Source organism: Chiloscyllium plagiosum, chromosome 10 (assembly GCF_004010195.1).
Source record: "Chiloscyllium plagiosum isolate BGI_BamShark_2017 chromosome 10, ASM401019v2, whole genome shotgun sequence".
Taxonomy (NCBI): domain Eukaryota; kingdom Metazoa; phylum Chordata; class Chondrichthyes; order Orectolobiformes; family Hemiscylliidae; genus Chiloscyllium; species Chiloscyllium plagiosum.
In genome coordinates, this window is record NC_057719.1 from 87,699,677 (window position 1) to 87,716,111 (window position 16,435).

General features: G+C 45.8%; 1 protein-coding gene across 3 annotated transcripts in view; it reads right to left on the reverse strand.

Annotated features, from left to right (window-relative positions):
* LOC122553871 (1-phosphatidylinositol 4,5-bisphosphate phosphodiesterase beta-2-like) overlaps nt 1–16,435 on the reverse strand; it is a 127,806-nt gene that overhangs the window by 38,779 nt on the left and 72,592 nt on the right. For all 3 annotated transcript variants that reach the window (XM_043698322.1, XM_043698321.1, XM_043698320.1), the window contains 6 exons: nt 13,910–14,004; nt 11,676–11,772; nt 10,007–10,091; nt 2,565–2,689; nt 1,796–1,950; nt 462–629 (listed from right to left, as the gene is read on the reverse strand). In XM_043698322.1, the coding sequence (XP_043554257.1) occupies nt 462–629; nt 1,796–1,950; nt 2,565–2,689; nt 10,007–10,091; nt 11,676–11,772; nt 13,910–14,004 (725 nt within the window). The remainder of the gene's footprint in view (nt 1–461; nt 630–1,795; nt 1,951–2,564; nt 2,690–10,006; nt 10,092–11,675; nt 11,773–13,909; nt 14,005–16,435) is intronic.

Here is a 16,435-nt window from a genome sequence, read left to right on the forward strand (position 1 = left end):
ATGGAATGGACGAGGATGTCGTTAAGGAAACCCAAGAGACCAGAGTCTGCAGGGAATTCTTTGGGAGGTTCGGGAAGGGAGGGAAACATTCCGTCTGGTGGTGGTGTCACACTGAAGGTGGCGCAAATAGTGAAGGATGACCAACTCCAATGATTCTCTAGGCAGAGGGATGGGGTCTGGAGATGAGTGCAAGGGGAATCCTATCAAGGAGAAAGGGGAAGAGGGGAGAGCAATAGTGTGCTGAAGGGGCTGACACAGTCGATGGCCACATCAAGCAGGATTGCACTTGGTTCGAGACAAAAAAAAATCTGTAGCTCCCCTTACCCCTACATCTAGTCCTGAAGAAGGATTTATACCCTAGACGTTGATTACTTCATCTCCTGATGCTGCCTGGCTTGCTGTGTACTTCCAGCCTCCCATTTGTCTAAGCACGATTGTACAGCACACGTGGGAAATTTTACCTTTTCGAACACAAACGTTTCTTCATCCTTCCACTGGGGGTTAATCGAGTTCGGCTCGGTGCTAAGTTTTGTCCTGTACTTCCTCTTTGGGTCACCTGGGAGGCCCAGCAACTCCACCTCAACGAAGAATCTGGAGTTACGATCAGACAGAAACTGCCCTGAAATTACCTGCAGCAAGGGGACAATGGAGGTGAGATGGGGTAGCAACTGGGAACAGCAGCAGGGAGACGTGCACATGCTAACACATCCCACAGCTATACTGAGAGATCTACACAAAGCCTGGGCTGAATGGGAGGGAGAGAACAGGATTCAAATCCATGTACCCACCTGAAAGAGTGACCATGGTGCACTGGTTGAGGGCTGACTTCAATCCAAATTCCAGGCACCAGCCACTAACCCAAACGACAACCAGCCTAGCTCAACACACCTCCTGTCAAAAGGGCTTTGCTGGGCCAAGCAGTCAGATAATGGTCAAAACAGGATGCCATTCAGCCAATCATCTCAATGCCATCAATATGAGAGGCCAGCTCACAGAATGCCAACCCCTTGCATTTTCCCAGTGAGAAAACATTATATCCTGGACCAACACACAGGATGTCACATGCTTTAGTCCAATAAACGGTATCTTTAAATCTCAACTACTGCCTGAAAAGTGGACAAACAATAATATATCAAACAAAGGTAAAAATCACACAACACCAGGTTATAGTCCAACAGGTTTAGCAAGTTTTGAGAAGATTTGTGGCTCTGGATGTAGGTTGAGGTTCTGGATGTAGGTTTGCTCGCTGAGCTGGAAGATTCATTTCCAGACATTTCGTCACTCTACTAGGTAACATCTTCAGTGAGCCTCCGAATGAAGCACTGCCGATAATTCCTGCTTTCTATTTATATGTTCAGGTGAGAATGTAACTTTAAAAAAAAATGTTTTGCAATTTACATATGAAAGAAGTGAAACTAACATGGTCGTTCTAACAGATGAGAAACGTAACAAACAATCAAGGTATTTTTCAATGTATTGTTCAATAATTTCAGTTACATCACAGTGTAAACTTTTGCTATAAATTCTGTGTCTTACAATTGTGTACTTTACAACCACCTGATGAAGGAGCAGCGCTCTGAAAGCTAGTGCTTCCAATTAAACCTGTTGGACTATAACCTGGTGTTGTGTGATTTTTAACTTTGTCCACCCCAGTCCAACACCGGCACCTCCAAATCATATCAAACAAAGAGAGAGAGTGATGCATCGAACAAAGAGAGAGAGTCATGTATTCAAGATGTATGGACAGAGGGTGAGATATTAACACAAGGACAATTGGGACCAACGTAACCATTACCAAGATGGATAGAGTGTTTGACACAACGACATCAATGCGATCAGTGGTGAAAGGGTCAAATGTCTTGTCCAGGTGACGCAGAAGTTCATGTTTCAGAATATATCCGCTCCGCCCATTGAACTCAAAGTACGAGTTGTTCAACTGCATAGGCAGATCTGGGGAGAGTCAGAGAACTAGATTAGCCAAGCTCATTCACTCACTCAACAGCTCCTAGGGATTTAATGGTCCCATATTATGGAGTCACCACAACCTCTGATAAAGTGGAAATGAGGGGAAAGGTTCAGTAAAACTGGACCCTGTGTCAAACCCAGAGTCAGGATCAAAGGATCCTGTATCAAACCCTCCCAGAATCATTATCATGAATGATCTAGAATCAGATCTAGAGTCAGATTGAGAAGATCCTGTATCAAACCCAGAGTCAATTTCAGTGGATTCTAGGTTAGATCCAAAGTCTCTATCAGAGATTCTACTTTCAAACCCAATGTGACTATCAGAGGATCTTAACCTTTCATGAGTGTCATTCCTCAAGTTAATGCCTTATTCACTCTGGGTAATCTCTCATTAATATTAGTTATTATACTTATAGTTAATAGTTAAAATGACTGTTGATCTCTGTCCTTTTGTTCATCACTCATTACTTCTCTCATCAATTCAATTCACTAATCCCTTTCTCCTGCCAATTGGTGGGAGTGGGTGGGGGGTGATGGTGGTGGGTTGTGGGTGGTGGGTGTGCTCTGGTCAGGAGGCCAGTCCCTGCTCTTCCACTCACCTGCAGTCTGGAAGTTGAGAGCTACCATCTGACAGCCAGCATTCCAGAAGACCTGGGGCATGTAGTTGGAGGAGTCCACCCTCGTCCCCTTGGGGTAGATGCGACTCATTTGCCTCTTGTTGTACCTGTGGCGGGGTGGGCTCGTATAGGAATTTGGAAACCCGACAAGCTGATGTTCCCTTGGAGAGTTGTATTTGGACCTTCATTACCACCACCCAGTGATGATGGGCGTAATGCTTAGGAGGACACACACATTCAGGGGAGCACCAACCGTTCGCTAAACTGAAAGTACACAGTGAGGATGGAGAGACGAAGTGGCGGACATTGGTTAGACTGCCTCCTCAGCTCCTGTCCTGAAGCTTCGAAATAGGTCAACCTGTTTGAGTTTGGGGCTAGGGTGTGAGTTAGTAACTGGCTTAACATATAATGACAGGGGGGGCTATGTCATCCACTGGAGGGAGAAACGGCACACAGAAGATAGGAAAAGGGGATGGAAAGGAGCTGAACAGTGGGTTGGAGGATCAAGGGAAAAAAAGAAGAGGTGAACAAAAGAGAGAAGGGGAAGGGTGAAGGAAAGGGAAGATTTGGGGGAAAAGGTGAACGACACTGAGATTTCAAGATCTGGTTTGATTTAGGGCTGGGGTCAATTGGTAGGAAAGGAATGAGAATTATAGAATCCCTACAGTGCGGAGTCAAGCTATTCAACCCATCAAGTCCACACTGACTCTCTGAAGAGCATCCCACCAAAACCCACCACCCTACCCTATTCCTGGAACCCCATGTTGCCCATGGATAGTCTACCTAGCCATTGCATTATGTGCAATTTAGCATGGCCAATTCACCTAACCTGTATGTTATTGGCCTGCAGGAAAAAATCAGAGCACCCAGAGGACACCCTTGCAGAAGAAAATGTGCAAATTCCATACAACAGTGCAGCCTCACAATGCCAGGGACCCGAGTTTGATTCCAGCCTTGGGCAACTGTCTGTGTGGAGTTTGCACATTCTCCCCATGTCTGCATGGGTTTCCTCCAGGTGCTCTGGTTTCTTTTCAAAGTCCAAAGATGTACAGGTCAGGTGGATTGACCATGCTAAATTGCCCATTGAGTTAGGTGCATTAGTCAGAGAGAAATGGGTCTGAGTGGGTTGGTCATTGGAGGGTCGGTGTGGATTTGTTGGGCCACAGGGCCTGTTCCCACACTGTGAGGAATCTAATCATCCACACAAACAGTCACCTGAGGGTGGAATAGAACCTGGGTTCTGGCGCTGCGAGGCAATAGTGCTAACCACTGAGCCACCATACCATTCTACAATTCACTGTGGTAATTTATAATAAAGCTTTACACCAATCTTCTTGTGAAGACTCAACAGGGCAGGTGAGGGCAGCTGTCAGTACACAGTCATTGTAAGAGAGGTGACAGATAGCAGAGCTACAAGGGGAATACACTGATGTGAAGAAAGGTCAGTCATTGTAGTGGATAGCATGTTCAGCGAGTTGGTCACACCGCCAATATGGACTACACAGACTGAAAAGCATTGGGTGACCACCTGGAAATCTAGTAAATGTGGGCAGGTGGTGCAGGAGTCCCCTGTGACTATCTCCCTCACAAACAGGTATACCATGTTGGATACTGTTGGGGAGAATGGCCTCTCAGGGGGAAGCAACAGCAGCAGCCAAGTTTATGGTACCACAGTTGCCTCTGTTGCATTGTAGGTGAGGACAAAGACTGGGAGAGCTTCAGTAACAGGGAACTTCATTGTAAGGGAAACTGACAGGAAGTTCTGTGGCAGCAAATGAGACTCTTGAATGGTGTGATGACTTTCTGATTGCCAGGGTCAGGGATGTCTCAGAGCAGCTGTAGGGCATTCTGAAGGGAGACGGCGAACAGCCAGCAGTCACGGTAAATGGCGGTACCAACGGCATGGGTAAAGAACGAGGCCCTCCAACAGGAATTTAGGGAGCTAACTGGTAGACTAAGGAAGAAAACTATTAAGATTGTAATCTCCGTATTGGTGTGTACCATGTGAAACTGAGTGCAGGAATAGGAAGCTATGTCAGATGAATGCATGGTTAAAGGGATAGTGTAAGAGAGAGAGCTTGAGATTTTTGGATCCTTTGGGACAGTTTCTGTAGTAAGTGGATGGATTGTACCTAAACTAAAATGGGCCAAGTATCCTTGCTGGGATGTTTGCTCATGCTGTTGGGAAGGTTTTAAACTGATTTGTCAGGGGAATGTGGACCAAGAATAGATATAAACTTAGGAACAAGTTTTCATCAAATATAGAAGGAACGCTCGCACAGTCCAGCAGGTGGAGAAGACATGGAACATAGAATTTTACAGGGTAAAAACAAGGACTGCAGATGCTGAAAACCAGAGTCTCTATTAAAGTGGTGCTGGAAAAGCACAGCAGATCAGGCAGCATCCGAGGAGCAGGAAAAGGTGCTGAGCTGGAAGGTTGGAGCTGGGGTGAGGTGGGGGATGGGGAAATGAGGAAACTGTTGAAGTCCACATTGATGCCATGGGGTTGAAGTGTTGCGAGGCAGAAGATGAGGCATTCTTCCTCCAGGCGTCAGGTGGTGAGGGAGCGGTGGTGGAGGAGGCCCAGGACCTGCATATCCTCAGCAGAGTGGGAGGGGGAGTTGAAATGTTGGGCCACAGGGCAGTGGGGTTGATTGATGCGGGTGTCCCGGAGATGTTCCCTAAAGCACTCTGCTAGGAGGCGTCCAGTCTTCCCAATGTAGAGGAAACCGAATTGGGAGCAACGGATACAATAAATGACATTGGTGGATGTGCAGGTAAAACTCTGATGGATGTGGAAGGCTCCTTTGGGGCCTTGGATGGAGGTGAGGGGGCATGTGTGGGCGCAGGTTCTGCAATTCCTGCAGTGGCAGGGGAGGGTGTCAGGAAGGGAGAGTGGGTTGTTGGGGAGCGTGGACCTGACCAGGCAGTCGCGGAGGGAACAGTTTGCAGAAGGTGGAACGGGATGGGGAGGGAAGTATATCCCTGGTGGTGGGGTCTGTTTGGAAGTGGCGGAAATGTTGTCGGATGATGTGGTTTATGTGAAGGTTGGTAGGGTGGAAGGTGAGCACCGGGGGGGTTCTGTCCTTGTTACAGTTGGAGGGGTGGGATTTGAGGGCGGAGGTGTGGGATGTGAACAAGATGCGTTGGAAAGCATCTTTAACCATGGGGTAAGGGAAATTGCGGTCTCTAAAGAAGGAGGCCATCTGGTGTGTTCTGTGGTGGAACTGGTCCTCCTGGGAGCAGATGCGGTGGAGGTGGAGGAACTGGGAATACAGGATGGCATTTTTGCAGGAGGTAGGGTGGGAAGAGGTGTAATCCAGGTAGATGTGGGAGTCGGTGGGTTTTTAAAAAATGTCAGTGTCAGGTTGGTCGTCATTAGAATATTACAGCACAGTACAGGACCTTCGGCCCTTTATGTTGTGTCGACCTGTGGAACAATGTCTCCGTATTTTGTGCAATAGCCTACTGTGGGGAACCTTATCTAAAATCCACATACACCACATCAACCACTTTACCCTCATCCACCTGTTTGGTCACCTTCTCAAAGAACTCAATAAGGTTTGTGAGGCATGAACTACCCTTCACAAAAACATATTAATTATCCCCAATCAAGTTATTCCTCTCCAGATGATTATAAATCCTATTTCTGGAGTAGAGTGGTGCTGGAAAAGCACAGCAGTTCAGGCAGCATCCAAGGAGCAGGAAAATCGACGTTTTATCCAAACCGTCGATTTTCCTGCTCCTTGGATGCTGCCTAAACTACTGTGCTTTGCCAGCACCACTCTACTCCAGAATCTGGTTTCCAGCATCTGCAGTCATTGTTTTTAACCTCGATTATAAATCCTACCTCTTATAACCCTTTCCAACACTTTACCCATAACCGAAATAAGGCATGGGCAAAATAAGGGAGGACCAGAAAGCTAAACTGTATCTATTTTGATGCAAGGAATCTGACTGGTAAGGCAAATGAACTTAGAGCATTGATCAGCACTTGGGAATATGATCTTGTTACAATCACTGAAACATGGTTGAAAGAAGGACAGGACTGGCAGCTCAACATTCCTGGGTATAGAAGTTTCAAGCGTGATAGAGCGGAGGTAAGAGAAGTGGGGACATTGCTTTATTGATAATGGAAACCATCTCTGCAGTAATAAGGGAGGATGTCTCAGCAGGATCTTCAAATGAGGCCATTGGGGTAGAGCTGAGAAATAAAAAAAGGGACAATCACTTTGCTGGGATTATACTACAGGCCTCCCAACATTCACAGGGAGATAGAGAAGCAAATCACAGGAACAGAGTTACAGTACAGGATACTTTGTGAACTGGGATTGCCTTCATGTGAAAGGATTAGACAGAGAGGAATTTCTAATCCAGGAGAGCTTTTTGTATTAGTATATAGGTAGTCCTATGAGTGATGGGGCAATGTTAGACCTAATCCTAGAGAATTAAGCTGGTTCAGGTAGTTGAAGTATTAGCAGGGTAAACATTTTTAGGGATAGTGACCATAACCCTGTAAGTTTCAAAGTCCTCATGGAAAAGGGTAAGGATAGTGCAGGAGTTAAAAGTCTGAACTGGGGTAAGACAATTTCAACATCATTAGACAGGATCTGATAACCATGGACTGAGAGCAGCACTTTGTAGGTAAGTCTACATTTGGAAAGTCTTTTAAAAATAATATAGTGAGAATTCAGGACCAGCAACAAGAAAGGCAAGGGCAGCAAGTCTGGGAGCCCTGGACATCAAGGGATATCAAGAGTTTGATAAAGAAAAAGAAGGATATTTTTGTGAAGTAAACAGCACCAAGAGCTGGGGAAACCCTTTAGGAGTACAGAGCATGTAGGGAGTTGCTTAAAAAAAAAATTCGGAGGACAAAAATGGGCCACAAACTATCTTGGGCAGATAGGGTTGAGGAAAACCCCAAGGCTTTTTATGAGTATATTAAGAGCAAGAGGATTACCAGGCAAGTGTGGGGCCTATTAGGGACCAAAGGAGCAACCTGTACGTGGAGCCAGAGGATGTGGGTGAGATCTTCAATGAATATTCTCATCCATACTCACAACAGTTAATAGCTGAAGATTTAATTTGGGATGGTGAGCCTCTAGATCATGTTAAAATTAATAAGGAGGGGTGTTAGATGTTTAATGTGCATAAATATGTGTGACTCTCCAGGGCTTGATGAGATGTATCCCAGGCTGCTATGGGAGGCAAGGGAGGAGATTGTTGGGGCCCTCGCAGAGATATTTAATACTTGGCTGGCCACAGGTGAAGTGCCAAGTGACTGGAGGATCACTGATGTGGTTCCTTTGTTCAAGAAGGGCAGCAGGGATTGGCCAAGTAATTACAGAGCAGTTAGTCTAATTCACTAGAAAGGAAGAAAAGGACAACCAACTCCCATTCCTCGACGTGATGGTACAGAGAACACCGAATGGAGAATTCACCACAAAGGTACACACACAGACCAAGTCCTAAACTATGAAAGCAACCACCCCAACACACACAAAAGAAGTTGCATCAAGACACTGTTCAAAAGGGCCACAACACACTGCAGTACACCAGAACTGCAAAAAGAGGAAGAAGAACACCTCTACAATGTATTCGCCAAAAACGGTTACCCCCGCAATTTTTATCAACAGATACCTAAGACTGCACAAAACACTACATAGGACAAACAGGAAGACAGCTAATGATCCACATCCATGAACACCAACTAGCCACAAAACGACACGACCAGCTATCCTTAGTAGCCACACACTCAGGTGACAAGCAACATGAGTTCGACTGGGAAAACACTACTGTTATAGGACAAGCCAAACAGAGAACAGCCAGGGAATTCCTAGAAGCATGGCACTCATCCACAGATTCTATCAACAAACACATCGACCTGGACCCAATATACTGGCCACTGCAGCGGACAGCTGGAACTGACAACCGGAAGCGGCAGATACAAATCACTATAAATGCCAGAGGAAACATCACAGAAGCGCTTCACAGGAGGCTCCCAAGCACTGAGGATGTCACCTAGACTGGGGACAGAATGTCTGCAACACAAATTCCCAGCTCGGCGATCAGAACCACAACAGTTAGTTTAATGTTAACGATAGTGAAATTATTGGAAAAAGTTCTGAGGGTCAATCAACACTTGGAAAGGAAAGGATTGATCAGGGATAGGAAAGGTGACTTGATATATTTATAAGGGTGTTGTAGTTGATGTGGGCGGTACGGTGGCACAGTGGTTAGCTCTACTGCCTCACAAAGCCAGAGACTCGGGTTCATTTCCTGCCTCAGGAAACTGTGTGGAGTTTGCACATTCTCCCCGTGTCTGCATGGGTTTCCTCCGGGTGCTCCGGTTTCCTCCCACAGTCCCAAAATATGCAAGTTAGGTGAATTGGCCATGCTAAATTGCCCATAGTGTTAGGTGAAGGGGTAAATGTAGGGGAATTTGGATGGGTTGCTCTTCGGAGGGTTGGTGTGGACTTGTTGGGCCGAAGGGCCTGTTTCCACACTGTAATCTAATCTAATCTAATCTTTACATGGATTTCAGTAAGGCCTTTTGACAAGGTCCCACATGAAAGGCTGGTCCGAAAGATAAGTCCATGGGATCCAAGCAACGTTGGCAAACAGGATCCAAAACTGGCCTACAATTGTGAGATTGGAAGCCTGTGACCAGTGATGTGCCATAGCAATCAGTGCTGGGACACTTGCTGTTTATAATCTACATTCACATGAATGAGAATGTATAATTAGTAAGTTTGCAGATGATGCAAAAATTGGTGGTGTCGTTGATAGTGATGAGGATGGTTTCAGTCTACAATCTGATACTGATCAACTGGTAAATTAGGTGGAGCGATGGCAGATGGAATTCAATCCTGATAAGTGTGAGGTGATGCAATTTGGGAGATCCAGTAAGAGAAGGATAAACCATCTATAACCTTTCAATTATATTCAAACTTGACTCACCCTTGCGTATCTGTTATTCAATCTATAAACTACCTCTAAATCCTCAATTATATTCCAGCCTATAACTCACTCCCGGGTACCTGTTAGTCTATATATAAACCACCTTACATCTCAATTAGATTCCACTTTGTAATTTGCTACTGGGAATCTATTATTCTACATTCTACATATAAATCACACTGAATCCCTCGATTAGACTTCAGTCTGTGACTCACTCCCAGGTATCTGTTATTCTACATATAAACCACCCCTGATGCCATCAATTAGATTCAAGTCTGCAACACTCTCTGGGGAATTGACCATTCGCTATACCTTGCCGTTCTGCGTGTCAGCTAATCAAGTGGCTTTCTCTTCCATGGGAGTTTATGCCAACCCTGACAGAGGCTGCCCAGGTGTCAAAGTGCATCCTTCTAGCTTAGATTTCTTAATATGTGGCCAGTGCTGAACAACATGTGAAAGGATACTCAACAAAATCAACTGAGAATTTGACGAGCAGATCCAGAGCTTTGGTCTCAGTGAATGAAGAGATGATGTAGGATTTATTTATTTCTGTAAAATGAAGAGAGTAGGGTTAGCAAGTGTTTATACTGTACTCCTACCAGAATAGATTGAATAGAAATACAAAGTAGGTCTTTCTTTCAGCCTCATACCGAGTTACTGGAGGGGAGCTGAAGCCTATGATAACACCGGTTAGTGACCAGAGAATGAGACAGTGAAAGAGCACCTGAACATAGCACTTCGGGGTCTGTGCTACCATCTTTGCCATTGCAACACATATTGATATTGGATTGGAGTAATATTGTCTAGAATTCATGCACAGAGTGCACCGTCAGATACAGGTCCCACAGCCCAGCTGGTCTACACATCACACCATCCTCCTCCTGGCTAAGATTTCATATAGAAAGGGTGGTGAATCTGTGGGATTCACTACCCCAGAGTCCAGTGGACGCCATGACACTGAATGAATTGAAGGAGGACATAGACACATTTTTAAGTAGTATTGGGTTGAAAGGTTCTCAGGAGCAGGCAGGAAAGTGGAGTTGAGGCCAAGATGAGATCAGTTGTGACAGAGCAGGCCAGAGGGGCTGAATGGCCTACTCCTACTCCTGGTTCTTACATCCATTCTTTTTCTAAACCTATCAGCAAATTTGCGAGAGTCACGTTCCCATGAAACAGCACATGCCGAGCTTGTTTTACATTGACAGTCAGTTTGATGGGTTCCAGCCAAAATGGTGTCTGGATGACTGTCGCTCCCTGCTATAAAGTGCGAGGGCCTGCACTGTGCTGTCCCACCTTTAAACCGTGTTGTATCAGAGCACAGTTTCTGCTTTGTGTTAATGTTGTTTTGTTGGTTTTTCTCAAATGAACGAACAAATGGCCAACAAAGAGCTTTGCATGGATAAGCAGATTTGCTAAAGAGGAAGTCAAGAACGGGGGCGTTTTCCTTCCTTGACCATGGAGCCTCCCCTTCAATACATCCCAACATCTCACCTCTACGACTCCCTGCATCATTAAGTCCTGTCTTCTCACCACTCTCTTGGTAAAAGGGTTTCTCCTGAATGTCCCCTTGAATTTATTACTGACCCCTTTCTATTTTGTGGTGCAAGTGGAAGCCTTATATCTACCTCTGCCCTTTCATTACTGAGGGCCTTGAGGCGCAATGGGGTAACTTTGGGAAAGAAAATCTCTGGATATAGGCCTTGCTAACCCAAGGCATGCAATCATACATCCTGCAGAGCCTCCTGACACAGGCCAGTGGCAGGCAGTGAGAGTGGGAGAGAGTCCTGGTCACCTATATAGCGGGAAAACATTGGAGCATCTGCCCTTCACTATCGGTAACTCCAGGTGACAACATGCATGGAAAGGTGCAGCTTGGAATCTCTGAGAGATCGATAACATTGACTACAGCCTTTCGTTAACTTAGTAACCTCTATCAGGCGGTGCCTCAGTCTTCCTGTTTCGAGAGACAAGGGCTTTCCATGGACGTCTAACCTCACAGTTCCAAAATCGGAACCAGTTGGGAACCAGCCGTCCATGCACAGTTCCTCACTTGGAACCAGTGCACTGGATCTCCTATCAGGGCAGAACTAACAAACTGAACTGCTTCGTGCAGATTGTATAGGGATAGCTTACTCTTAGCCACTTCAAAGGATTGGAACTTCACAGGCTGAATGTAATTGACCAGACTGGACATCTCTTCATACGCTGTCACTTCCTGCCCAGCAGTTCCCTGTTAGAAAGGAACACATGGACATCACTCAGTTACAGACACTCCAGTTGATGCAGCAATAACTGTGAAGTTAAGACCATAAGCCCATGAGTACAAAAGGCAGCACAGTGATTATATTACCAAACATAGGAACCCTGAACTTAAGCCATGAGTTACGTGTTCAAATCCAACCTCTGGAAAATCCCTGGAATGTGATGTTCGTCATTAATAATCATGGTTTAATTACCATATATAAACTACTAAAAACCTGTCTGGCAGAGGAACAGGAAATCCTTCGAGTCCTTTCCTGATTTCCTGGTTTGATTCCAGCCTTGGGTGACTGTCTATGTGGAATCTGCACAGTCTGTCCATGTGGGTTTCCTCTGGGTGCTCTGGTTTCCTCCCACAGTAAAAACATGTGCAGGTTAGGTGGATTGACTGTGCTAAATTGTCCACAGTGTCCAGTGACATGTGGGTTAAGTGGATTAGCCATGGGAAATGCAGGGTTCCATGGATAGAGTTGAAGGTGTGTCTGGGTGGGATGCACTTCAGAGGGTTGGTGTGGACTTGATGGGCTGAATGGCCTGCTTCCACACCGTAGGTATTCTATATTTTGATGATTTGGCCAAGAAATAGCTTTTCAAAAGTTCTCGCAAGTCATTCAGTACAACGACAATTGGGGAGAGGAAATAAAAACTGCGAGTGAAGTTTACCCCCAGAAATAATTTTTTAAAAAAAGCAAAACTAGGCACGTCCCAACTCCATTCCCTGGACTGAATATTTGACTTGGAGCAATACTATGCGGGGGAGTCAAGGGAATAGGTCCTCCAACAGGGGAAATAAATGCATCACAGCAACACTTTGCCCCCCATGCGATTGCCGCAACCTCACACTACCACATCAATAAAATTCATCAAGTTCATTAAACATGATTTGTCTTTAACAAATCTGCACTGGCTTTCCTTTAGTAAAGTATACATATTCTAATAACCGTTAGTTCTGTCCCAGATGATCACCTCTCAATGCTTGCCTATCACTAGGTTAAATTGACTGGGGTTATTCTTACAAGGAGAAAGTGAGGTCTGCAGATGCTGGAGATCAGAGCTGAAAATGTGTTGCTGGAAAAGCGCAGCAGGTCAGGCAGCATGCAGGGAACAGGAGAATCGACGTTTCGGGCATAAGCCCTGAAGAAGGGCTTATGCCCGAAACGTCGATTCTCCTGTTCCCTGGATGCTGCCTGACCTGCTGCGCTTTTCCAGCAACACATTTTCAGCTCTTATTCTTACAAGCATGTGATATTTGCCATTCTCCCACCTTCTAACACGGTCAAGGATTGGTTTGGAAGATTATGGCCAATTTTGCTTCAATTTCTGTTCCCGGGTGCATCCCATTCAATCCTGGTGACTTAAAATTGCCTTGATCAATTTGTAACCTGTCACGAACTGCTTTCATTATGATTTGGGTAGCATTGTTTATCTTGGTAAGGGCAGGTGCACTGCATTCTTTTAGACCCTTAGCCTTCCTCCTTATGTAGATCCCCTGCATGGTTCCTGTTGATTCATGGAGCATTGCAGAATGAATTTTACTCTGCATGAAGCTCCTCATATACCTGTCCCAGGAACGGTTGGCACAGACACGTGAGTCCAGTGATACTACTCCTCAACAGAAGACCGCCCCACCCCACCCCCACTCCCTGCAACACATCCCTATCATCTCCTCCCCTAAATTCCTTGTTGGCCTCCCAAGAGGTTTAACCCTGTTCCACCTTTCAGGAATAACAGAAAAGCAACAAATGTTTTCCAAATAACAATCATTGCAAGAAACAAAACATTGAGATGGTTTACAATTGAGGAATGATTCGGCGTTTTCAAAAGGCATTAGAGTTCAGAAATATGGTGGAGTCACAGGCTCTAGATTCCAAAAACAAAGATGGCCCAATTGGGAGAGATGGAGTGAAGCCTTTGTAGATTTTTACATCAGTACAAATGCTATCATTAGTCATCCCTACGTCAAAACTCAGGAACTACCAATGGACAGCACTGTGAGAGAATACATGTCTGACAACCATGGACGGATAAAAGGAAGGTTCATCTCCAACCTTTCAACACAACTCAAACCTCAGATTGAAAAGGAAACTGGAGAGAAGCAAGCAACAGACCTCATCAGACTCTTGCTTCTTCAGATCCTCCGCCTCTTCCAGCTCCATGTTCTCAGGTTCATCTTCGATATCATAGTGCTCCTCTACAGGCTCACCTACAATCAGCAAAAGACCCACGCAAACAATCAGCACCAGGTCCAAACTCAGCCAGCAGCAGACAGATCGTAAAAATAACCGTGAGAACTCAGGACACGGTCAGGGGAATGCGGTATATCAGAGTGTTACAGTGAGGGGCATGGGTTATATCAGTGTTCCAGTGAGGGGAGTGGGGTATATCAGTGTTACAGTGAGTGGAGGGGGGTATATCAGAGTTACCACTGAGGGGTATGGGGTATATCAGTGTTACAGTGAGGGGCATGGGGTATATCAGAGTTACCACTGAGGGGTGTGGGGTATATCAGAGTTACAGCGAAGGGAGTGGGGTATATCAGTGTTACAGTGAGCGGCATGGGGTATATCAGTGTTACTGTGAGGGGAGTGGGGTATATAAGTGTAACAGTGAGGGGCATGGGGTATTTCAGAGTTACCCCTGAGGGGAGTGGTGTATATGAGAGTTACAGTGAAGGGAGTGGGGTATATCAGTGTTACAGTGAGGGGCATGGGGTATATCAGTGTAATACTGAGTGGAATGGGGTATATCAGAGTTACCACTGAGGGGAGTGGGGTATATCAGTGTTACAGTGAGGGGAGTGGGATATATCAATGTTACAGTGAGGGGAGTGGGGTATATCAGAGTTACAGTGAGGGGACTGGGGTATATCAGTGTTACAGTGAGGTGCATGGGGTATATCAGAGTTACCACTGAGGGGAGTGGGGTATATCAGAGTTACCACTGAGATGTGTGCGGTATATCAGTGTTATAGTGAGGGGAGTGGGGTATATCAGAGTTACCACTGAGGGGTGTGGGGTATATTAGTGTTACAGTGAGTGGAGTGAGATATATCAGAGTTACCACTGAGGGGTGTGGGGTATATCAGTGTTACAGTGAGGGGAATGGAGTATATCAATGAGAGGTGTGGAGTATATCAGTGTAACAGTGAGGAGTGTGGGTATTTCAGTATTACAGTGAGGGGAGTAGGGTATATCAGTGTTACAGTGAGGGGAGTGGAGTATTTCAGTGTTACAGTGAGGGGAGTGGGGTATATCAGTGTTACAGTGAGGGCTGTGGAGTATATTCGTGTCATAGTGAGGCATGTGAGATATATCAGTGTTACAGAGAGTATTGTGCGATATTATAAAGTGTTATAGTGAGGCGTGTGGGATATATCAGAGTGTTACAGTGAGGGGTGTGGGGTGTATCAGAGTGTTACAGTGAGGGGTGTGGAATATATTAGAATGTTACAGTGAGGGATGTGGGGTATATCAGAGTGTTGAAACTTTATTTCTTCATTCCTGAAGAAGGGCATGTGCCCGAAACGTCGAATCTTCTGTTCCCTAGATGCTGCCTGACCTGCTGTGCTGTTCCAGCAATAAAGTTTCAGCTTTGATCTCCAGCGTCTGCAGACGTCACTTTCTCCTCCTATATCAGAGTGTTACAGTGAGGGATGTACAGTATATCAGTGTGAAGATTAGAGTGGTGCTGGAAAAGCACAGCAGGTCAGGCAGCATCCATGGAGCAGGAAAATCGACATTTCGTGCAGGAGCCCTTCATCAGGAATGAGGCTGGAAGGCTAGGGGGTAGAGAGATAAATTGGAGGGTGTGGGGCTGGGGAGAAGGTAGTTGAGAGTGCAATAGGTGGATAGGGAAAGGGGTAAAGGTGATAGGTTGGAGAGGAGGGTGGAGCGGATAGTTGGGAAGGAAGATTGGCAGGTGGGACAGGTCATGAGGGTGGTGCTGAGCTGGAAGTTTGGAACTAGGGTGAGGGGAAATAAGGAAACTGGTGAATCCACATTGATGCTGTAAGGTTGAAGGGATTCAGAGGTGGAAGATGAGGTGCTCTTCCTCCAGGCGTCGGTTGGTGAGGGAGCAGCGGTGGAGGAGGTCCAGGATCTGCATGTTCTCAGCAGAGTGAGAGTGCGAGGGGGAGTTGAAATGTTCCTCCACGGGACAGTAGGTTGATTGGTGCGGGTGTCCCGGAGATATTCCCTGAAGCGCTCTGCGAGAAGGCGTCCAGTCTCCCCAATGTAAAAGAGACCGCATCGGGAGCAACAAATGTAATTTATTCCATCTAATCTTGACTGTAATCTCCAGCATCTGCAGTCCTCACTTTCGCCCAGTATATCAGTGTGTTACATGAGGGGTGTGGGCTATATCAGAGTGTTACGGTGAGGACTGTGAGGTACAGTTTATCAGTGTTACAGTGAGTGGCGTGGGGTTTATTAAAGTGTTACAGTTAGGGGTGTGAGGTATATCAGAGTGTCATAGTGAAGGGTGTGGGATATATTAGAGTGTTATAGTGAGGGGTGTGGGGTATATCAGAGTATTACAGTGAGATGTGTGGGTATATGAGGTTTTCAGTTAGGAGTGTGGGGTATATCAGAGTGTTGCAGTGAGATGTGTGGGTATATGAGTGTTACAGTGTGAAG